The sequence below is a fragment of the Piliocolobus tephrosceles genome, chromosome 16, assembly GCF_002776525.5.
Source record: "Piliocolobus tephrosceles isolate RC106 chromosome 16, ASM277652v3, whole genome shotgun sequence".
NCBI lineage: Eukaryota > Metazoa > Chordata > Mammalia > Primates > Cercopithecidae > Piliocolobus > Piliocolobus tephrosceles.
In genome coordinates this window covers 19,352,650-19,376,194 of record NC_045449.1, presented here as the reverse complement: position 1 = coordinate 19,376,194, position 23,545 = coordinate 19,352,650, and the positions used below count along the sequence as shown (strand labels likewise).

At 51.5% G+C, this 23,545-nt stretch overlaps 2 protein-coding genes across 3 annotated transcripts in view; one reads left to right on the top strand and one right to left on the bottom strand.

The window, feature by feature from the left end:
- The window catches only part of MFAP4 (microfibril associated protein 4), a 21,459-nt gene extending 11,032 nt beyond the window's left edge, over positions 1–10,427 (bottom strand). Inside the window, exons 1-4 of the mRNA XM_031934344.1 lie at positions 10,353–10,427; positions 8,786–8,842; positions 5,661–5,789; positions 4,133–4,267 (exon numbers count right to left, since the gene is read on the bottom strand). Of these exons, the coding sequence (XP_031790204.1) occupies positions 4,133–4,267; positions 5,661–5,789; positions 8,786–8,842; positions 10,353–10,427 (396 nt within the window). The remainder of the gene's footprint in view (positions 1–4,132; positions 4,268–5,660; positions 5,790–8,785; positions 8,843–10,352) is intronic.
- RNF112 (ring finger protein 112) overlaps positions 1–22,952 on the top strand; it is a 34,229-nt gene extending 11,277 nt beyond the window's left edge. Inside the window, exons 1-14 of one of the 2 annotated variants that reach the window (XM_023194799.1) lie at positions 16,995–17,048; positions 17,215–17,255; positions 18,106–18,391; positions 18,551–18,757; positions 18,893–19,024; positions 19,187–19,291; positions 19,702–19,752; positions 20,061–20,117; positions 20,197–20,271; positions 20,409–20,526; positions 20,680–20,849; positions 20,928–20,981; positions 21,168–21,242; positions 21,356–22,952. In XM_023194799.1, coding sequence (XP_023050567.1) covers positions 16,995–17,048; positions 17,215–17,255; positions 18,106–18,391; positions 18,551–18,757; positions 18,893–19,024; positions 19,187–19,291; positions 19,702–19,752; positions 20,061–20,117; positions 20,197–20,271; positions 20,409–20,526; positions 20,680–20,849; positions 20,928–20,981; positions 21,168–21,242; positions 21,356–21,826 — 1,896 coding nt within the window. In that variant the 3' untranslated portion in view covers positions 21,827–22,952. Of the gene's footprint in view, positions 1–16,994; positions 17,049–17,214; positions 17,256–18,105; positions 18,392–18,550; positions 18,758–18,892; positions 19,025–19,186; positions 19,292–19,701; positions 19,753–20,060; positions 20,118–20,196; positions 20,272–20,408; positions 20,527–20,679; positions 20,850–20,927; positions 20,982–21,167; positions 21,243–21,355 lie in introns of those variants that run through there. The other variant, XM_023194798.1, reaches the window with a different exon arrangement.
- Positions 22,953–23,545: the final 593 nt, after the last annotated feature.

Genomic DNA, 23,545 nt, shown 5'->3' with positions numbered 1-23,545 from the left:
GATGAAGAACCCGGAAGTGCACCATCTTGCCTCGGTTCGTCCAAACAACGTGGTTTTGCCATGTTGCCCAGGCTGCTCTCTAACTCCTGGACTCAAGCAATCCTCTGACCTCAGCCTCCCAGTGTGCTGGGATTACAGGCATGAGCCACTGCACCCACTTCCCACACCCATCTTCTAATTGGACCATTTGCTTTTTTCTGCTGGAGTTTTGAGAGACCTTTATGTATTTTAGATACTAGTACGTTGTCAGCTATGTGGTTTGCAAATATTTTTACCCATTCTGTGGCTTGTCTTTTTATGCTCTTAACAGGGCCAGTCTTTTATAGCGCAAACATTTTAAATTTTGATTAAGTTGAATTAGTCAACTTTGCATTTTTGGTGTTATATCTAGCAACTTTTTGCCTAGTCCTAGGTCCCAAAGATCTTCTATTTTTTTCTAGTTTTGTAATTTTACATTTAAGTTGGTGATCCACTTTAAGTTAATATTTATAGTCAAGTTCTTGTTTTCCCCCTTCTTTTTGTAGATTCCTTAGGATTTTCCACATAGATAATTAGGTCATCTGCAAATAGGGGGAAGTTTATTTCATCCTTTCCTATCTGTGTATCTGTTATCTCCTTTTCTGTTCTTATTGCACTGGCTAGAATTTCTAATCCTGTGTTGAATAAGAATGATGAGAGCAGATATCATTGCCTAGTTCCTGATTTTAGCAAGAAAGCATCCAAGGCTAGGTGTGGTGGCTCATGCCTGTAATTCCAATACTTTGGGAGGCCAAGGTGGGAGGATCACTTTAACCCAGGAGGTGGAGGCTGCAGTGAACTGTGATCGCACCACCACACTCCAGCCTGGGTAACAGAGTCAGACTCTGTCTCAAAAAAAAAAAAAAAAGAAAGAAAGAAAAGAAAGCAAGAATTGAATTCAGTCTTTCACTGTTAGGTATAATGTTACCTATAGTTTTTTTGTAGAGGCTCTTCATCAAGTTGAGAAATTTCCCCTGTATTCCTACTTTTCTGACAATTTATCATTCATGAGGTGTTGAATTTTTTCAAATACTTTTTCCACATTGATTGATATGATCCTATGGGTTTTCTTCTTTAGCCTATTCACTTGGTGGGTTATATTGATTGATTTTCAAATGTCAAACCAACCTTTCATTTCTAGAATAAATTACACTTGGTCATAGTGTAGAATTATTTTTATATTGCTGAATTCTATTTGGTAATATTTTGTTAAGAATTCTTGCACCTATTCATGAAGGATATTGGTCTGGATATTTATCTTTTTAGTACCATCTTTGGTTGTGATACAGGGTCATAATAGCCTTGTAATGAATTGGGAAGCACTTCCTTCTCTTTCCTTCTGTTTTCTGGAAGATATTGTATGTAACTAGTTTTAATTCTTTTTTTTGAAACAGGATCTTAACTCTGTCACCCAGACTGGAGTGCAGTGCTGTGATCATGGCTCCCTGCAGCCTCAACCTCCTGGGCTCAAACGATCCTCTGTCCTCAGCCTCCCAAAGTTCTGGGATTATTGGCACGAGCCACTGAGCCTGGCCCTGTGTTAATTCTTCTGTAAAAGTTTGGTAGAATTCTTCAGGGAAATCATGTGGGCCTGGAGATTTTTTTTTTTTTTTTTTCCTGAGAAATATTGTGATACATCTTTTAGGCCTCCATGGTTTTTGAAGAGATGTTTGTTGTCGTTTAAATTGCTTTCCCCCTATAAATAAAGCATTTTTGTCTAGGTGCTTTATATATTTTTTCTTAGTTTTTAGTTTTCAGAAATTTATAATGTGTTTTGCCATGAATTTTTGGGAGTTATCCTGATTGGGATTTGCTCGCCGTTTTTTTTTTTTTTTTTTTGAGACAGTCTTGCTCTGTCGCCCAGGCTGGAGTGCAGTGGCATAGTCTTGGCTCACTGCAAGCTCTGCCTCCTGGGTTCATGCCATACTGCTACCTCAGCCTCCTGAGTAGCCGGGACTGCAGACACCCGCCACCACACCTGGCTCATTTTTTAATTTTAGTAGAGACGGGGTTTCACCGTGTTAGAAAGGATGGTCTCAATTTCCTGACCTCGTGATCCGCCCACCTTGGCCTCCCAAAGTGCTGGGATTACAGGCGTGAGCCACCGCGCCCGGCCTGCTCACCTCTTTAATCTTGTTGGCTTATGTCTCTTGTCAGATTTGGGGAGTTTTCAGCCATTATTGCTTTGAGTACTTCTTTTTGACTCACCCTCCTTCTTTCCTGTAAGGACTCCAGTGACACAAATGTTAGATCTTTGTGGTACAATAGTTGCCCAGGTCCATGAGTCTGTTCATATTTTTTCCAGTCTTTTTTCTCTCTGTTGTCAGATTAGGTATTCCTGTTGTTTTGTCTTGGAATTCACTGATTGTTCCCTCTGTCCTCTCCATTCAGCTCTTGAGCCCATCCACTGAGGTTTTTTATTTTGAGTATTGTATTTTTTGGTTTTAAAATTTCCATTTGGTTCTTTGTAGCTCCTTTTTTTAATTTTTCTTTTTCTTTTTTTCTATTTATTTATTTATTTATTTATTTATTTATTTATTTATTTATTGCTGAGGCTATGTTTCCATTTGTTTCAGGTGTGTTTGCAGTTGCTCATTGAAGCATTTTATTACAGCCATTTTAAATCTTTGTCAGCTAATCCTGACATCCCAGTCATCTCAGGGTTGGCATCTATCAGTTATCCTTTGTCATTCAGTTTGAGATTTGCTGGTTCTTTATATGATTAATACTTTTTTATTGAAACCTGGACGTTTTGTATTATGTTATGAAATGCTGGGTCTCGTTGAAACCTGTTTTTTGTTTGTTTGTTTGTTTGAGACAGAGTCTTGCTCTGTCACCCAGGCTGGAGTGCAGTGGCATGATCTCGGCTCACTGCAACCTCCACCTCCCGGGTTCAAACCATTCTCCTGCCTCAGCCTCCGGAGTCGTAGTTGGGACTACAGGGGCATGCTACCATGCCTGGCTAATTTTTGTATTTTTATTAGATTGGTGCAAAAGTAATTGCAGCTTTGCTATTAATGGCAAAAACCACAGTTACTTTTGCGTCAACCTAATAGTAGAGATGGGCTTTCACCATGTTGCCCAGGCTGGTCTGGAACTCCTGGCCTCAAGTGATTCATCTGCCTTGACTTCCCTAAGTGTTGGGATTACAGGTGTGAGCCACCACACCCAGCCTAAACTTGTTTTAGCTGGCCTCCTCTGACACCCCTCTGGCCGGGAGAGGGGTGGCACTGCCTCAGTACCACCAGGTGGGGGTAGAAGTCCAAGTTCCTCACTTTGCTTCTGTTGACACTTAAGAGGGGGATTCCCTGTTACTGCTAGACAGGGTGTAAGTTTCAGCTCCCCACGTGGTCTCCACTAACACTGCAAGGTCAGGGAGAGCACCTGTAATGGCTGGGATGCAAGTTCTGGCTCCCTACTTGGCCTTCTCTGATACCACCCAGCTGGGGATGTTGGGACTCCTTGTTACTGCCTAGTGAGGGGGAGGTCTAGGCTCCCCATTCAGTCTTTGTGGCATGGGTGGGTGGGGCTGCATGCTTTCCTGTGGCGTTTGGCTGCAGTAGGGTATTTATTGCCTAGGAATTTTCTGTCTTGCCAGGCCACCCTTTTCCTGGTCCTTCAGATAGCAGATTTTGTTGAGGTTTTTTTTTTTTTTTTTTTTTTGTATGGCTGTTGGCATTTCCAGATTGCCAGCTTCTCCAGTACCCATTCTGGGATAATGAGACAAAAAGAAAGCCCAGGAGAGTCACCACCATCCTCAGTCCTGAGGTCCCTGGCCTGCTTGCCCTCTTTTCTCCACCTCTCAGAGTCTTCCCATGTCTGTCTTGTATGTGATGTCCCAGGTTTTCAGTTGTACTTAGCAGGAAGTATAGGAAAAAATATACCTACTCCATCTTCCCACAAGTGGAAGTTCCTTAAAAAGAATTATGAGGCATAAGTTACATAGAGTGACGTAGACCAGTCTTTCCAAACATGTACTTGGGAACTACCACCCGATTCCTAGCACCACAGCAGGCTTCTTGTGAGGAGGGACACATTTTTATTTGCATCTTTAAAAAATCGGGCTGACTGCCAGGTGGAAAATGGATTGGTGGGAGGCAGGGGAGGGACTGACGGCCTGAGTGTTCTCGGACACCATCATCTGTCCCTGATGGCCTCTGTGGGTGGGGTGGGGTGGCCTGGGCTCCATGGTCACCTCCCTCCTCTTTGGCACTGGGTCATCAGTCATGGTCAAGCAGTCCAGGGCTGCCTGATGTGGGTGGGGAACCTCTGCTCTTTCTGGCATCAGACTCAGTGTCAAGAAGCAGAAGCACATTTCAGCTTTTGTACACCCTCTTTCCTGACCTCTGGGGTCAGGTGTTAATTTCCTGTTGCCTAACTGTACTTCACATTCATTTTGTCAGCAAACATGCTGTATTATGGATTGCTAAGGACATGACTGCTGTGGCTGCTTTGCTCTGCATGGCCCTGGATTATGGTGGTGTGATGGGGAGAGCAAATGGGGTTAGAGAGAGAGGAAGAAGAAACACTGTGTGTCTACAAGAGAAAGAGAGACAGAGAGAAACAAATGCTAGAGACTAGATAGGAGATAGGCTTGGCTGCAGGTCACTTGGATAGCCTCAGTTTCCTCATCTGTAAAATGGAGCCAATATTTTCACCTTTAGAGAAATGTGGGAAGGATTGGAGATTCTGTTGTTAGAAGGACTCAGCTTATAGTAGGAGCCTAGTAAATAGACATCATCATTATTATCATTGTAATAAACTAATGGAAAACTGTTCTTTATCTGTTGGATATCTGTCCTCAGGCCTACTGTGTAAAAAGTCCTTCTGTAAGAATCTCTTGGATTTTCCTTTGACAAAAAAAAAAGAGGAGAGGCCTTGGGGGGTTCGTCTGAGATCCAAGTTGGGGCAGGGCTGATGCCTGGGGAGATCTGGGTACACTGAGGTAAGTGGCCCAGACTTGCTTCCAAGGCTGATTAACAGGCTAGCATTGGCCGGGCGCAGTGGCTCATGCCTGTAATCCCAACACTTTGGGGGGCCGAGGTGGGCAGATCACGAGGTCAGGAGTTTGAGACCATCCTGGCCAACATGGTGAAACCCCATCTCTACTAAAAATACAAAAATTAGCTGGATATGGTGGCGTGTGCCTGTAATCCCAGCTACTTGGGAGGCTGAGGCAGGAGAATCACTTGAACCAGGGAGCCAGAGGTTGCAGTGAGCCAAGATGGTGCCACTGCACTCCAGCCTGGCAACAGAGCGAGACTCCATCTCAAAAAACAAAAACAGACTAGCATTTATTGAGTGCCTACTGTTCACCAAGCTTTCTGCACTGACCCTACATGGGGGTAATTATATCTTCAGTTTTACTGCTGAGGTTTACTGCTGAGGAAACTGAGCTTGAGTGAGAAAAGTGACTCTGCCTAGTGAGTTAAGTGGAACCACTATTTGAACCAAGGCCTGTTTGGTGCCAAAGCCTGGGTGCTGCCCAGGATGCACATAACCTTGCCAGTCAGGTTGAAAGATGGCGTAGGTCAGCGGGCCACCAGAGGCTTACATGGAGAGGCCTGGACTGCAGCGGGCCTCTGGCTCTATTCAGACTGGCCTTCTGCCTATCAAACCAGCTGCAAGGGGCTGCCTCTCACTCCAGAGGGGTCTATGGGGCCTGGATCCAGTTGGGCATAGTCTGTGGGGGGAAGTTGGCTCCACAAGGGCCAGCTGGCCACATCTGTCGACTTCCTGGCTGACTGCCTGGATACTCCAGTTCCAGGATCCTAATGGGCAGTGTGCAAGTTGGAATGGGGGTAGTACAGTGGAGGAGAGGGGTCTGGAGCCTGGTCTCAATTCTGACTTGGAGGAGAGGAGATGATGCATAATGGTAGGTTGGCTGCCAGCAGCCAGGGACTGCTAGCCAGTGTGGACATCCAGAAGGGTGCTCAAGGTGTCTTCTAACTTGACTCTTGTCACTTCCTTCTCCCCTGTTGTCCCCATCAGCTAGTGCCTCCCAACTTGTATGTCCTGCTTCAACCCTGCCTCTGAGGCCCACCTTCTTGTCCTCACCCTCCCACCCCCACCCCACTTCTTGTGCCCCGTGCTTCATAACTCTGGAGACCAGCCCATATTTGAATTTCGTCCTTCTCACTTTTGTCAATAAATCTAGCAAATGTTTGTTGGGCTACCCCAGGCCTGACTGTTTTCACTGTTGAAGCTTCAAATGAGATAATGGTATGAGGTTTGGGAAAATAATTTAACTTCTCTAAGTCTCTGTTTTCTCATCTGTAAAATTGTGTGTGTGCGGGGTAGTGGGGGACTTATATCCACCTCAAGGGTTGTGAGGGTTAAAAAGATGGGGCTTCAGTCTCCAGGTGCCTCCCGCCCCTCCTTCCTCGCCCTCAGCTTCTTTCTCCCCTTTCTGATATCTTTACTGTGCCTACTGCTGGATGAGCATCTGAAAATTCTACAAGGCTCGGCACGGTGGCTCATGCTTGTAATTCCAGCACTTTGGGAGGCCAATGTCGGTGGATCACCTGACGTCAGGAGTTCAAGATTAGCCTGGCCAACATGGTGAAACCCCGACTTTACTAAAAATTAGCTGGGCTTGGTGGCAGGTGCCTATAATCCCAGCTACTTGGGAGGCTGACGCAGGAGAGTTGCTTGAACCCGGGAGTTGGAGGTTGCAGTAAGCCAAGATGGTGCCACTGCACTCCAGCCTGGCGACAGAGCAAGACTCCATCTCAAAAAGATAAAATAAAATAAAACTGTTTTTGACATGGCAGATAGATAACCCAAAAACTCCCTGAATAAAAGATAAAAATCATCCTTTAATATTTATAGCCAAAATTGGCAAAGATCAATATGTATGATTTTGCTCTGTGTTCACAAGATATCGTTAAATTATACTTACCCAAGTAGAAACGGGGTAAGAATAGAAATATGTGTTACAGTGCTATTTGTTATAGCAAAATGTTAGCAATGCTCTAGATGTCTGTCCCTAGAGGCCTAGCTCGAGGATGTGGTCAGTACTCAAAGGTGCCTAATGCAAAGTGGCTGTTGAAAGTAGCAAGGTGTCTCCTCCAGTCTGTCCCAGTGGACGCTCAGAGTAATGGTTCAAGAACACAAATCTGTTCACATGTATCCCTGCTTAAAATAGTTTATGGCTCCACTGACATGCAGTGAAGATCCAAAAATCTGTCACATGGCCCTCCATCATCTATCTGTTCCCTGCTGACTGACCTTGGTCCCCTCACCCTGCCTCTATCCTTCCTTCTTGCCAGCCCTCACCCTGTGCTCCAGCTGCACCCACACTGAACCTGCCCTGTCAACTCACTGCCAGGCCTTTGCGTATGCTGTGCCCTGTGTCTGCAGTCCCAGCCCCCAACAACGTTTACCCTGCTAACTCCCTTATCCTGTAAGACTGAGCCTTGCTGACTCCCAAGTCTGAGTGAGGGGCTTCCTCCGGGCTCCCACATTTCCCTGGGCAGCTCCTATACAGCAGGGGCTGTGCTGTGAGGCAGCTGCTTCCTTGTTTGCACATAGTCTTTGAGCTCCTCGGGGCAGGGACCTGTCAAAAGACAAAATGACAATAAATTTAGTTTAAAGATCTAATTGGCTTTTATTTGAAATTTTGAAATTGGGCAACACCTCATTCTTATAAAATAGAATGATCATTTAACGAGCTGAACAGAGGAGATTGGCTTTATAGGCAGAAAGGGTTGAAGTAAGCAGACAGAACAAAAAGCAGACTGATTTCAAAGTTGCTTTCCTTGTAAAGGTTAAAGCAGAGGGGACTTCCTGTCATGCTGGCTAAAAGTGGCCTGTTTGGGGATTTGGCTATTATCTCTCTGTGTCCTGATTTCTTGGAAGATCAGATAAACAATTTAGTTCTGGCTTTGTAGCATGGAACTTCAGCATGAGTGAATCCATTTTCATTTGGTCTGTTGGAGCTTATCCAGGAGCTCAATTCAGACCAATAACCCTCCTACAAATCTTATTTAACAGACCACATCTTGTTATTTGTTGTAGTCTCTGCATCCGGCATCACTCTTGGTACATGCTTGGTATATAGGAGGCATTTCATAAGTTTGAACAGCAAAGGGGAGGAGAGAGAAGGATGTGGAAGGGTTCCCTGTAGAAATTCTGAGCCAACTTGGGCCTGGGTGATGGGTTTCAGGTAGGCATGCAGAGACTGGCAAGGGCATTCCAGGCAAGGAGAGTGGCTGGGTCAAAGGTGTGGAGGTGTGAATGTTGGGAGACCACAGCACACCGCAGGCCAGAAACGAGGGGATGGCCCAGGATTGGGATTCAGGGCATTTTATTTCTTCCAGGGCTGTCATTGGAAGGTTTCCTTAGCTCTCTAAGCCTCAGTTTCCTCATTCAGAAAGCAGGGCTAATAGTCACTGTATTATGAGAATCACTTGAGGTAGTAGGGCACATGACAACACATTGTGAACCCTAAATTGCTAAGCAAATGTTGGATAATTGTACTATTATTAATTGTTTCAGGATGCCTAGTACCAGATTGATGGTGGGGGGCTTCAGAAGTAAAGCTGGGGAGCTCTGACTTCCTTTCAGCTGCTGATGGGAAGGCCTGGCCTCTGATGCTCACACAAGGGGACCTGGCACAGACACAGCCTTGGTGAGAGCAAGGAGGGCCACTGGGCCTGGGGGACAGGAGGAGGGCAGCCACAGGGAGTAGATGCTGCTGCACCTTGGGGCCAGGGTCAGGACCCAGATGGGGAAGGCAGCCATGTTGGCATGGACACCAGCTCACCACAGCCAGCAGCACCCAGAGGCCATTGGTTCGGCAGGACAGGAGGTGTCCCAAGCCCTGCAAGAAAGCAATATATGGGCATGGACTAACGGATGACACCAAGGGGAGGGCTTACACACCTCTCTGTGACTGGCCCGTCACCCTTACCTCTCCTCACTTCACATGCTACACTCCAGGTGAGCTGTTTATCTTGCAGCTCTGGGTCATTGCATGGGCTGGTCTCTCTGCCGCACATGTTGTTTGCCTGTCCGCATTCCTTTGCCTGGCCACCTCATATTCATCCTTCAGATGCAGCCTGTGTGAGAAGCCTTCCTAAGTGCCCAGGTCTGAGCAAGGTGCCTTTGCTTGTGCCTTGTGCATCTATCCCTCACTCTACCTAATCAGAGAACTCATCACCCAGTACTTGTTTATTGACCTTTCTGTCTCCCCAGTAGACTGGAAGCACCCTGAAGGCTCATCAGTCTACTCCCAGAGCCTAGTATGATGTCTGGTGTATTGCTCAATAAATGTTTGTAACATGGACAGATAGATGAATCCATGCATGGATGGATAAGAGTAAGAGTAGATGGTGGATGAGTAGATACACAGATGGTGGAGGAGTGATGGATGAAAAGATGTGTACATATCTGGGTGGATGGATGGAGCAAATCTTACATGCGTGCATGCATGGATTGGTAGTTGGAGAATGGATGGATGAAAGAATATAAGAAATGAGGTCAGGTGTGGTGGCTCATGCCTGTCATCCCAGCACTTTGGGAGGCTAAGGTGGGCAGATCACTTGAGGTCAGAAGTTCAAGACCAGCCTGGCCAACATGTGAAAACCCATCTCTACTAAAAATACAAAAGTCTCTACTGAAAATACAAAACAATTAGCCAGGTGTGATGGTGCACACTTGTAATCCCAGGTACTCAGGAGGCTGAGGCAGGACAATTGCCTGAACCCAGGAGATGGAGGTTGCAGTGAGCCAAGATTGTGCTACTGCACTCCTGCCTGGGTGATAGAGCAAGACTCTGTCTCAAAAAAAAAAAAAAAAAAAAAAGAGAAATGAATGGTGGATACATAGGTGAATTAATGGATGGATAATGAGTGCATGGGTGATTGAGTGGATGGATAAATAGGTAGATAATCAGTGCATGCGTGGATAGATGGTTGAAGGAATAAAGAATGAATGAATGCATGGATGGGTGAGTGGGTAGATGAACAAGATGGTGACCGTGTCCCCCAAAGTTCAAGTGCTGGAAACGTAGTCCCCAGTGCAATGGTTTGAGAGATAGGACCTTTAAGAGGTGGTTAAAGGTCACCTCAGGAATGGATTAACGCTATCGCCTCGGGAATGGGTTCCTTTATAAAAGGATGAGTTTGGTCCCCTTTCCTCTCTCTCTTGTCTCTGTGATGGCTTCTGCCATGTGATGACACAACAGTAAGACCCTCGTCAGATGCAGCCTTTTGTTCTTAGACTTCCCCGCCTCCAGAACCTTGAGCCAAATACATTTCTGCTCATTATAAATTACCCAGTCTGTGGTATCGTGTTATTGCAGCAGAAACGGGCTAAGACCCAGTGCTTACCAGGGCAGTGCCCACAATGCCAGGCTTCATGAAGGCCAGCTTCCAGGCTAAGAGGTGGGAGAGGACTGGGGGCATTCCACCCAAAGGGACCTCTGATCTCATTGTCCCTCTCTCCAACATTTACACATCAGGAAACAGGCCCAGAGAAGATCAGGGCCTTGCCCAAGGTCACACAGTAAGCTGGGGTTAGAACCAGTCAGAACTCAGTTGCCTGTTTCCAATATTCTGCATAGACAGAGGCCGGACTGATTTTTATCCCCCTCTGAGGCAAGTAACTGCAAACTGAGACACAGCAAAACTGCAAACTCTTTCTAAGGCTTATTGTAATAACTAACTTTATTTCTGCCACCAAAGAGACCATGGAATGTAGTGGCTAAGAGCTTGGACTGGGGAGCCTGATGGCTTGGGTTTGGATTCCAGCTCTGCCATTAATAGCTGTGTGGTGTTAGACAAGTGGCTTAACCTCTCTGTGCTTCAGTTCCCTCATCTATACAATGGAAGTGATAGGTTGTGTTACTCGGGGTGAGTTTATCACATAAAGTGCTTGGAACAGCGCCTGTTGGGTGAGGATGTATGATGTGTGCCTGTGCATGTAAGGCAATAAGAGTGAGCCCGTGTGTTAATGTGCATGAGCATGAGGCCTGAAGGTACACACGTATTTGTGTGTGAGAATGAAGGAGTGAGCATGTGAATGGATGTGGATGTGCAAGTGCAGTTGTGAGGATGTAACTGTGTACGTGTGTTTGTGTGTGTGTGAGCACTGTGGGTCTGTATCAGGCAAGGTGGAGTCATGGATGTGCATGTGGCACAGTGTGTGAGCAGAGTGTGGGATACATGGAATATTTTGACCATATGTGTATGGTACGTGTGAGGATTTACATGGAAGGTTATGTTGGGGGAGGGCTCACCAGGTGTGTGCATGCATGCATGTGTGTGTGCATGTGTGTTCGTGTGTGAAACAGCTTCACAGGTATGCATCCAGTGCAGCCACTCCAAGACCAGAGCTCAGAAGGGCCCTGTGCTTGGGCTTCAGTGCTCTGGCCACCATCTTGAAACAATCATGTTAGCATTGAATTTGTGCTTTGTGAGTGAAGTCTGATGGGAAAACAGCACCCTCACTGGGAACTGGCTCTTGCCCACATCAAGGGACTCAGAAACCTCCCCAAACAGGGTCCCAGTCTGGAAAACTGTATTTTTGATTCCTGAGGCTGGTTATTCAAAAAATGAGTCTACCTCCCCTCCAACTCCCAGCCTGGAAGCTAGAGCCAGAGGTCAGGAAGTCAGGTCAGCCGCCTGAGCTGGGCCACCAGGAGCCTGGTTCACAGGGGTGGAAGAGGCAGAGGGAGAGCAGGTGCTGGGAGCTTTCAGCTTCAGGATCTGGAGGCCAAGGGCTGGATTTGGGCAGAGGTCTGACAGGGTGGATGGCATGGAGCTAGTTGATGGTGCAGGACCAGCCCAGTGGGCGTTGGGACTCCCAGGTCCATACTCTTTGAGTCTGTGCAAGGTCTTGAAGGTAGTGATCCTGTCTGGGTGAGTTATGGCCCTATTCCTGGCATTTTTTTGCTGGGTAGAAGCACCTCACACCAACTCGGCCAATATTTGTTGGCGAATGAATGGACAACAGGTGAAATGAGAAATAAGTCTGTCTCTAGGGCCTGCAGTTCACTCCCTCCCACAGCTCAAGCTCCACCCCTGAAACCCAGGACTTCCCCTCCACCCCAACCCTCTCTGTGGACTCCACTCTCACTCAAGTCACTGCTCAGCCCCCAACAGCACCTTGAGGGCCTGTCCACCTTGCAGGAGCAGGCCTGGCTCAGTGTGGCTCTTCCTGTCCCATTGAGTCCCTGGGGAAGGTCAGAGGCCACTTAGGGGCACCATGGGAAACCTGAGTGGTAGCCTCACCAGAGTTAGAAAGCAAGCAACTAGGCAGAGTGGAGTTTCTTCCATTCCTTTTCAGGTTCACTGTGGTCCACGTGGGGTAGTCATCCTCCAATGAGGGCCTCAGCTGCCAGGCTCAAGAACTTTGCAGCTGCTGGGCCCTTTGACTGTCTGGAGGACTCTCTCTAAACATGGGGCATCCACAGCCCAGGTTGAGTTGAAGTTTTTTGCCATGAATATTTTTCAAAGGATAGGATCATCTTTTGATAAGACACATTATTTATCTTGGTGTCTGAACACTTTTTTTTGAGACAGGGTCTCACTCTGTCACCCAGACCGGGTACAGTGGCACAATCTTGGCTCACTGCAACCTCCACTTCCTAGGCTCAAGTGATCCTCCCATTTCAGCCTCTTGAGTAGTTGTGCACCACCATGCCTGGCTGATTGTGTGTGTGTGCGTGTGTGTGTGTGTAGAGAGAGACAGGATTTCACCATGTTGCCCAGACTGGTCTCGAACTCCTGAGCTGAAGCGATCCACCCACCTCGGCCTCTCAAAGTGCTGAGATTACAGGTGTGAGCCACCATGCCCGGTCGATGTCACAACACTTTACTGCCATTACTTTCTCTGTTTTGGTCACCCTGACTTCTCAGAACCTAGCACTGTGCTCAGCACTTAGTAGGTGCTCAGTAAACATGTGTTGAATTAGTGCATTCCTGACTTGAATCTGACTTTACAGATGATAACTCAAGCTGGGTTTACCAGCTAACATCATGTAAGGGGTACTAGGACATTAAACTAAGTGGGTGTTACTTTTGATTTTGAAATTTTCTTTTTGTGGTTTGGAGACCCTTGTTTTTCCATTAGGTTTCAAACATTCTTATAGACTGTAGACTCAGAGACTTGTGGAGCATAATGGCTAAAGCGGGGCTGCCCATAGATATGGACCCAGGACCACTACATCTGGCCTCCCTGGGCCAGGGGTTCCCCTTGGAGCCCTAGATAGCATCAGAGGCCTCTGGCTGCAAAGGAGCAGGGCCCATCGTTTATCCAGGAGCAAGCCTGGTGTTCCTCCTATCTCCTATCCACCTGATCGGCCTGTACCGTGCCTTGAGGATTGCCCTCTTTTAGGTGCCTGGGTATGATCCCAGGTGGATCTGTATTTCCACTTGTAGCCTTGACTTCCCCAACAGCACCCCCAGCCTCCCCGCTTGCCCCTCTAGTCTGTTGTCCATACAGCAGCCAGAGTGGGCGGGGCCAGCTTCACAGGTATGCATCCAGTGCAGCCACTCCAAGACCAGAGCTCAGAAGGGCCCTGTGCTTGGGCTTCAGTGCTCTGGCCACCATCTTGAAACAATCATGTTAGCATTGAATTTGTGCTTTGTGAGTGAAGTCTGATGGGAAAACAGCACCCTCACTGGGAATTTGGAAGCTGGTTTGTGTGTGTCCCATGTCCCACTGCCTTCCCAGCACAGGCTCTCGGCTGCCCACTCCCAGGCTCCTGGTGTCCCCACCTCTGCCCCACCATGGCTGCCCCCCTCCATCTGGAGGCCTGAATGTGGGCTCAAGAAGGACTGGGGACTGCTGGATTGGCCTCTGGCATCTTAGGGTGTGACAAAGTGGTGACTTTCCCCTCCCCGGGCTGAAACTTAGCATAGGCTTCTCCACGACCCCCAATCCAGGTATTGAGCATGTCTTAAAATGACTGTGGCAATCTAGAAGGGCTGCCTATTGGCCATGGGTGGAGGCAGTGTGCCGTGAGAAGAGGCAGTGGACTTTCTTGCTTCTGGTGGGGACTTTGCAGTTACGTTTTTCACCAAATCCGCAAATTGTATAACTAGCCTGGCCAGGCACCGTGGCTTATGCCTGTAATCCCAGGACTTTGGGAGGCCGAGGTAGGCAGATCACTTTGAGCTCAGGAGTTTAAGAATAGCCTGGGTAACATGATGAAACCCCGTCTCTACTAAAAAATACAAAAAGTATCTAGGCATGGTGGTGTGCACCTGTGGTCCCAGCTACTGGGGAGGCTGAGGCTGGAGAATTGCTTGAACCCAGGAGGTGGAGGCTGCAGTGAGCTGAGATCACACCACTGTCCTCCAGCCTGGGTGACAGAGTAAGACCCTGTCTCAAAAAAAAAAAACAAAAAACAAAAAAACTGGCCAGGTGTGGTGGCTGAGGCCTGTAATCCCAGCACTTTGGGAGACCGAGGAAGGCAGATCACCTGAGGTCGGGAATTTAAGACCAGCCTGACTAACATAAAGAAACCCCGTCTCTACTAAAAATACAAAAATTAGCCGGACATCGTGGTGCATGCCTATAATCCCAGCTACTCAGGAGGCTGAGGCAGGAGAATCGCTTGAATCCAGGAGGCAGAGGTTGCGGTGAGCTGAGATCACGCCATTGCACTCCAGCCTGGGCAAGAGCGAAACTCCATCTCAATAATAATAATAAAAGTAAAGAAAATTATATAGCCAGCCCTAAGAGTGAGGCTTCTACCATACATGTTTGCCCTGCGGGATCCCTCCTGGGACACTGACTGGTGAAGTCCCCATCCCCTCCTTTGGCCCCTGAGGGCCTGCATGACCCAGGCCTGCTCTGCCCTTCACCTTGGTGCACCCATCTTAGCATCAAATATTCCTGCCAGGCTAGCCAGACCTCCTTCATTCCCCAGAATGGGTTCTGTGTCCCCTCTCCTCTGGGCCCTGTACATGTGGTTTGCCCTGCCTGGACAGCCTTTTTCTACCTCCTTGCTTATCAGGACAGCCTGACACCCCTCCTCACCCGCCCCGCATCCAGGTTCTCACCCAGATCATAGCAATGCCTTTTCATTGTCCGGTTGGGATCTTGGGGAGGACAGAGCTTTGTCTCTCTTGTTTCCAGCTGTACCCCAGTGTGAGACACAGTGCCTGGTGCTCAGTAAGTATCGTTAAGTGAAGACTGATTGTCCCATCTGCTTCCTCACATCTTTGCCTGGTGATGAGCAAATGGAAGCTCAGAGAGGGCAGTGACTCACCAGCATTTCATGCTGGGATGGAGGCAGGTTTAGAGCTTCAATCTGAGTCCAGCGCCCACGCTTTCTTTCCTGCAAGGATGAAAGGCTACAGGGCTTGAGAAAACCCTCCCTTCTGCCCTGAAGGCAGAGCTGTGGCACGGCTCAGGCTTGCTTCCTCATCCCCTGAGTGTGAGGCTTTGCCGCCAACACACAGGGGCTTGTACCACCTGGGGCAGGAGGAGATATAGTCTATGGCATTGCTTCTCTGAATCTGATTGATTCAGCCCACAGTCTCAGGTCCTCCAGACACTAAAATGAACAAGATCCAGCTTCAGGGGTGTCTCCACCTGCTGAAGGTGGTCTCAGCTGAACTTTTCTAGGTTCTGAATTCCACCTCACCCCAACCCTTCTGCATCCTAGCTCCTAAGATGTACAAATGACTCCGCTGCCTGGACTAGTGGCTTTAGGTAGGTAATGGTGGCTCCTCAGAGCACAGAGAGGTGCACTGGAGTCCCAGAGCCCCTGAACCGGGAATCAAGCCAGGATCTGCCTGGCTCTGAAGCCTGGACTGCGCCAAGCTTATCACATATCAGACATCCCCAGCCCCGAACTGCCTGAGAACAAGACCGCACCCAGTTGGGAGGGGTGAGGGAAGGAGGCTCTAGGGAGGCCACAGCACCTGTGCTGGGCCTGGGAGGGTGTCCCAGGAGGGATGAGAAGGAGCAGCGCAACCAAGCCAGGGTGCAGAGGCAGGGAACAGTGGGGCGAGAGAGAAGAGTAGAAAGAAGGTTCAGCCCAGACAGCAGGCTGGAGAGTTTAGATTTTGATCTGATGGTAGTAGGGAGCCACTGAAGGTGTTTGAGCAGTGTGAGGTCATCTGTGCTGGGGGAGTCTATGCTGGCTGTGCACTGGGGAGTGGAAGGGAGTCAAGGAGCCCAGTCAAGAGGCCATTAGAAGATCCAGAGGTGGCTCATAGTTTTGATAGATTTCACTCTGCTCAAGTTTGAGGCAGGGTGAAAGCCACTGGGAGGGAAATACACCAGAGGACATGGAGGGCCCATGGGTGCTGAAGAAGGCTGCAGCTGGGTTGGGCATCAATGACATAAACCTGAGGGAGGGCAGGGGCATGTGCAGGGCCACGTGAAGTAGGGTGGCATTTGGGGGCTCTGTACGTAGTGGGTACTCAGTAACTGTTCATTGAATGAATGGATGAATAACTCCTTGTTTCTGGGTCAGCTCTGGTCATACCCTCTCCTGTTTCCCACACCTCTTCTCTTTGCCCACCCTGTCCTGTGGCCCTGGGGAGACCTCAGCTGGCCCAACAGAGGCAGTGCTGGCCCGTGGTTCCGCCGAAGGGCGCCTCCATGTTTGTGGGTGCACTGCACGCCTTCTCCCTCTCTGTCCCCCTCCCCCTCCCTGTCCTTATCTTTCCCTTCTGTCTCCATGGCGACTCACCACCTCGGCTTGCCTGCATCCCAGCCTCTGCCAGGGATTCTGAGCCGGGCTCCATCCCTCCCTCCTCGGAGCCCTGCTACCCGCAGCCCTGTCTCCTCCCCCTGGGGTGAGTCCAGCAGCAGCCTCCTCTTTCCCGGCTGTCACATTTCTTTTCCAGCTCTGCCCGGGAGTCAGCTCCTCGGGGAGACCATCCCCCAACCTCACCTTCCACCTGCCGCAGCCCGCTAGCCTTTCCCGGAGAAAAGGCATCCTTACCTCTGGTTGAAGGTCTCGGGGCCTCCCCCTCTGCATCCGGACCCTCTCCCCATCCCAGCCTCCCATGCCGAGGCCCGCCTTGTCAGTCACTTCCTTTTGTCCTCGGCTTGGCAAACGGGCAAGTCTTCAGTCCTAAGATCGGGAAAGAGAGTGGGGTGGGAAGAGCCCTCTTGGGGTGGGGGATGGGCGGGGTGGGGGAGCATGAGGAGTCCCTGGAAACCCAGGATGAAGATAGAAGTCTGGATTCTGTTCTAAATTTTATTATTATTATTTTTTTCTCCAAGGAGAGGAAACAGAGCTTCATGGGAAACAGCGGCAACAGTTGGTAAGTAGCGGGGCCTTCCAGGCTGGGATGGGTGCAGTGAGACCAGGCAGTTCAGTTGAAATGGCCGGTCCCGGAACACAGAGCCTGGCAGCCCAGCCAGGAGGGCTGTCCGCCTGAGGCTGGATCCGCCAGGCTGTGGAGGGAGGGACAGGAAGAAGCAGGTGGGTGCTGCAGGGAGGCAGATGCCAGCTCAGAGCAGAGAGCGGAAGGAATCTTCTAAGATCCAGGGCCATCTGCCCAACTGCAGCACAGGCTGCTGCCTTCTCCTCACTGTCCCTGCAGCATAGTGTTGTGGAGGGTATCATGCCTGGGGGCCTGGCTGAAGTCAGCACCGCATGGAAGCAGCCCCCTGCAGAAAGCTGGGAGAGGCTCTTCCCAAGCATTTGCACCAGGCACTGTGCAGACAGCTGCACACGCCTCCTCTCAGATGGTCACCCCAACGGCCCCATGAGGGATATTGCCATCCTTTCCACTGGGACAGTTAGGAAATTGGGGCCCAGAGAGGTGAAGGAACTTGCTCACATGTGCATGGCTGGGATGTGGTGGAGTCCCTTCTACCCAGACTTTCTCCCTCTCAGACTCTCTCACCACTGCTCTGCTGCCCCCACTCTGAGGCCCCCAGGTCCTAGGACACACGTCAGTGAGGAACTGGCAGAGCTTGGCCTCTCTGGAAGCAGCTCCGCCTTTCCATGGAGGCACCAATGGAAACTGGGTTGGCACAAAGGATACTCCACTCCCAAGCCAAGGTCCCAAGACCAAACCAAGGTTGTGGTCTTCCACCACAACCCTGGCCGGTACCCCCTGCCCCCAATAGACATCCTGCTTTTCAGTGGCCTGTTTTGCCCCACAGGTCCCACACACCTTTCCCCAAGTTGGAGCTGGGTCTGGGGCCCCGGCCCATGGCACCCCGGGAGCTCCCCACCTGCTCCATCTGCCTGGAGAGGTTGCGCGAGCCCATCTCGCTGGACTGTGGCCACGACTTCTGCATACGGTGCTTCAGCACGCACCGTGTCCCGGGCTGTGAGCCTCCCTGCTGCCCTGAGTGCCGGAAGATATGCAAGCAGAAGAGGGGCCTCCGGAGCCTGGGCGAGAAGATGAAGCTCCTGCCGCAGCGGCCGCTGCCCCCTGCGCTGCAGGTCTGGGGACTGGGTCTAATCAGTCAGACCCAAGAGGAGGGGGTGGCTTTGGCCCTATTCTAGAACATCAAGACAGCACCCAGAGCTCCAGGCTGGACACACTCCCGGGTCAGGAGCTGGTCCTGGATGCTCAGGGGCCCCTTTCTTCTCCCGGCCCAGGAGACCTGTCCTGTGAGGGCGGAGCCGCTGCTGCTGGTTCGCGTCAATGCGTCTGGGGGCCTCATTCTTAGGATGGGGGCCATCAACCGCTGCCTGAAGCACCCCCTGGCCAGGGACACCCCGGTCTGCCTCCTCGCTGTCCTGGGGGAGCAGCACTCAGGGAAGTCCTTCCTCCTCAACCACTTGCTTCAGGGCTTGCCGGGCCTGGTGAGGGCAGGGCGGAGCAGGAGGGGGGCGGGGAGCAAGGATGGGAATCCCTGCTTGGGGGAAGCTGGATCTGTTGTTCTGGTCTGTGGGGACAAGGAACCGACCAACTGATGCTCTCCCTTCTCTCCCCTGCAGGAGTCTGGTGAGGGCGGCCGGCCGAGAGGAGGAGAAGCATCCCTGCAGGGGTGTAGGTGGGGTGCCAATGGCCTTGCCAGGGGCATATGGATGTGGAGCCACCCCTTCTTGCTGGGGAAAGAAGGGAAGAAGGTGAGGGGGGAAGTGGCAGAAGGAGGTCAGGGATGGGAAGGGGAATCAAGAAGGGCATCTCTGGGGTGAGGATAGATGGGGATGGGACGGGGCAGGATTGGGAAGAATGTGGGAGAACAAGGCAGGCCTGGCCCCCTGGGTCTTCCCCTACCCCCTGCATAGGTGGCGGTGTTCCTGGTGGATACAGGGGATGCCATGAGCCCTGAGCTGAGCAGGGAAACAAGGATCAAGCTCTGTGCTCTCACCACGATGCTGAGCTCCTACCAGGTGATGGGGGACACTGATGTTGGCATCCCCACCCCACACACCCTTCTCCAGCTCAGTTTCCTCAAGGCCAGAGCATCTCACAGGCTTTGGTGTCTGGGGTCCTCACAGGTTCTGGGGCTGCCCCGGAAGGGGGAAGGTGCTCCTAGTTGGTGAAGGTGGGAACGTGGGTTATTCCTAAAGGTGGGCTGATGGTCCCTGGGGCAGCTGAAGGCCTGATGGATCACAATACCCTCCAGGTCTGCCTCCAGCCTTGAGGCCAGCCCACTCCTACAGCCTTCAAGGCCCCCAAGCTGGCCTCTCCCATGCTCGGAGACCTACAGGCTGCCTGCGAGCTCCCCACTCACCAGGGCCTTCCCCAGTGAAGTCACCTGGACTCTGTAATCCCTCGTACATGTTCTCTCTGATTCCAGATCCTCAACACCTCCCAGGAGCTGAAGGATACAGACCTGGACTATCTGGAGGTACAGAGACCTCTGATGTTGGGTCACCCCCACCCCTGCCCTGCCCACTAGGCCAGGGGCTGGACCCGAAGGAACTAGGTGCCCTCCTGGTCTGGCCTAGGGTTTTATGACACTTGAACAGGGTTGAAGGGGGAGGGTGGAGAGTAAAGCATGAGATGCCTGGTCTGGGGAGAGGCAGGAGAACCCCAGGCTGTGAAGTGGGAAGCCTGGCTCCTACAGCAGGCATAGGGAGGTGGGGAGACAGGTTTGGGGTACACTATAGTCCTCAAAGTGGCACAGCCCTGATGCTGTCTGTGTCCCACCCCCAGATGTTTGTCCACGTGGCCGAGGTGATGGGCAAGCATTATGGGATGGTACCCATCCAGGTGAGATACCTATCTCTGGATTCATTGGTCCCAGGCCCCACACCCCCAGTTGTTGGTGTCAGGACCCCTTCTCTTCCAGCATCTGGACCTCTTAGTTCGTGACTCAACCCACCCCAACAAGGCAGGGCAGGGGCATGTAGGCAACATCTTCCAGGTGAGTGGTGCAAGGGGATGGGGTGGAGGGGCCATGGACAGGGTAGAGGTGAGGAATGCTGGGAGGGGTCCCAGTAGGGACCCAAGCATGGGAGGGTGGACCTCGTAGCTCAGAGCACTCCTCTTGCTGCCTCACAGAGATTGTCTGGCAGATACCCCAAAGTGCAGGAGCTGCTGCAAGGGAAGCGAGCCCGCTGCTGCCTCTTACCTGCCCCAGGGAGGCGGTGGATGAACCAAGGCCATGCAAGCCCTGGTGGTGAGTGTCCCTAAGAGCTGGACCTCTTTTGCGCTGCTCCCAGCTCCCCTCCTTGGGCAACCGAGCCCCTCGAAGCACCCGCCACTCCTGGCCTCTGACACCCCTTCTCCTCCCAAAGCCTGCAGTCTCTCAGCATGCAAATCTCTCCCTCAGACACAGATGATGACTTCTGCCACCTTCTGGGGGCCTACGTCTCAGATGTGCTGAGCGCGGCCCCTCAGCACGCTAAGAGCCGCTGCCAGGGGTACTGGAACGAGGGGCGCACCGTGGCCAGAGGGGACAGACGCCTGCTCACGGGGCAGCAGCTAGCTCAGGAAATCAAGGTGTGAAAACTCCCTGGAGACCCAGGCGACTCGGCTGGGCCCCTGCTCTCCCTGACCCCGGCGATGGTATCTCCGCAGAACCTCTCAGGATGGATGGGGAGGACAGGGCCCGGTTTCACCTCTCCGGATGAGGTATGAGCCCCTGGGGGATCCAGAATTCTGGCAGGGAGGCAGGGAGGCAGGGGAGGCAGGGAGGTGGGGGCTGTGCCGAGGCCTCCGGGTGGGGGTCTGTGTGCCCTGGGAGTGGAGATGAGGAAACAAGCGGCGCCCCTGGCTGAGGAGGAAGGAAGGAGGCAGCCTGGGTTTTCCCGTGGACAGATGGCTGCTCAACTGCACGACCTGAGGAAGGTGGAAGCTGCCAAGAGGGAGTTCGAGGAGTACGTGAGGCAGCAGGTGAGCCCTGGGGCCTGCTCGGGAGGCAGGTGTGGTCCGGGCAGGGTCTAGGTCAGGGAGAGGATGCCTGGGGCTCCTGGTCAGGGCACCTTCTTTTCCCCTCCCTGTCACAGGACATAGCCACCAAGCGCATATTCTCTGCGCTGCGGGTCCTGCCAGACACCATGCGGAACCTCCTCTCCACCCAGAAAGATGCCATTCTGGCCCGCCATGGTGTGGCCTTACTCTGCAAGGGGAGAGATCAGACCTTGGAGGCACTGGAAGCTGAGCTGCAGGCCACGGCCAAGGCCTTCATGGACTCCTACACGATGCGCTTCTGTGGCCACCTGGCTGCTGTGGGGGGTGCTGTGGGGGCCGGGCTCATGGGCCTGGCAGGGGGCGTGGTGGGTGCTGGCATGGCAGCAGCTGCACTGGCTGCAGAGGCCGGGATGGTGGCTGCTGGAGCTGCCGTGGGAGCCACAGGGGCCGCCGTGGTTGGGGGTGGTGTGGGCGCTGGGTTGGCTGCCACAGTGGGCTGTATGGAGAAGGAGGAGGATGAGAGGGTGCTGGAAGGGGACCGAGAGCCCCTTCTCCAGGAAGAGTAACAGCCCCAGGTGATGTTGAAGGACGGGAGAGATGTGAGGTGGGGACGAAGAAGAGAGGCAAGAGGGGTGAGGGTGATGCCAGGGATTCCAAGGCGCCCCCATGTACTGCACTGCCCTGGTTGAATGCTTGGTGTCTGGGTGGCAGCTGAGCTGGGACTCAAGGTGGCTCTAGGAACCTGGGAGGCAGCATCTGGGGGCAGTGGATAGAACACCTGGCCCGTTTCTGGTTGCAGATGGTTGCCGATCTGCCCTTGTCACAGATAGGCTACATCCCAGGGTTTCTGGCTGCAAGTGAGGCTCTACCCTCCCCACCTGGCTCATTTCCCTGATGACCCTGGATTGTAGGAAAGTTAAGCAGGCACCATCCTGGAAGTCTACACCTGGGTGATCGAGAGACCTGTTCTTTCACAGATGTGAGAAGCCCCAGGATGATTGACCATGGTGTTCAGGAGCAGGAAGCACTGATGAGGTGCTGGGGACGAAAGGAAGGAGGGAACACTGGGCAGAAACAGAGAGATGGGACATGGTAGGCTGTGGCCCAGACCCCAGAGCAGAGAAACTTGCTCCCATGACTCTTCCCAAAGCTGCTGCAGCCCGAGTAAGGTGGCTTCCCCACCTCCTGGCCCACAGCCCCAGGGAGGCTGTCTGTCTGTGCATCCTGAACCACTCTGTGCTGGGCCTCCCCGAGGACCTGTCTTGGGTGTGTGCCCTTTTTCAAGCCTGTTTAGATGGGGGAGTGCCCATGGCCTCTGTGAAATGCCCAAATGCCAAAGAATAACACCTTTTCTTGCATTTTGAGCTAAGCCAGACAGCCTTTCTACTAGATTCTATCAAAATCTTGCAAAGGAAAACAAAATGAACAACTTCTATTCTTAAACACATCCTTTCTCCCCTGGGCTTGTAAGATGACGCAGCTTGATGCAGCTCCTCAAACACCAGGTCCCCTGGGAACTGGGGGTGCAGGAGTTCTCCCTCTGGGGGACAGAAAATCTGACTACTAGGAAGACTTCTAGGCTGTGAAACTGACTTCTGGGATATGAAACTGACTTCTAGGCTATGAAACTTATACGGTATGGGTGGGCACATTATCCTTTATTTTATGAAAAATAAAATTTGTGTATGTGAATGTCAGCTTCCCAGTATATTATTGAAACAGAATTTAACCCTCAGAGGACTTCATGGTGGGAGCAGGTGAACCAATGAGATCCATTGATGGAATGCACAGATGGGAAGAGGGAGATTGGAATTCAATAGATCCGAGGAAGTGAATGTAAGAGGTCCCCATTGAGTGGCTGCAAGAGGGCTCAGGCCAAGGCCAAGTGGTTATGGCCACCTTTGTAGGCTCTTCCACTAGGACTTGGGGTTCTGTTCCTCTTGTCTCCTCTCTGAGAAACTGCTTCCCATGATCCTGTCAACAGGCAGTCAACAAGCATCTGTCCCAGCGAGAGGACAGAATGGAGGCATAAGCAGAGAGAGAACTTGATCAAGCCTTGAAGGAAGGAGGAGCCCAGGACCACTTCTGCAGGGCTCAGCCAGCCAGGAGTTCACCCAACTGATTCTCCTCCCAGCCCCGCTCCCCAGCTCCTCATCTCAGAATCACAACAGCAGTCATTGCGTCCAATCCTGGCATTTTATAGGTGCACACCCAGAGAGAGAAAGTCTCAGATAAGCCTGTGCAGCTGCCAGTGACAGAAGCAGGGGAACCCCGAAGTCCTGGTT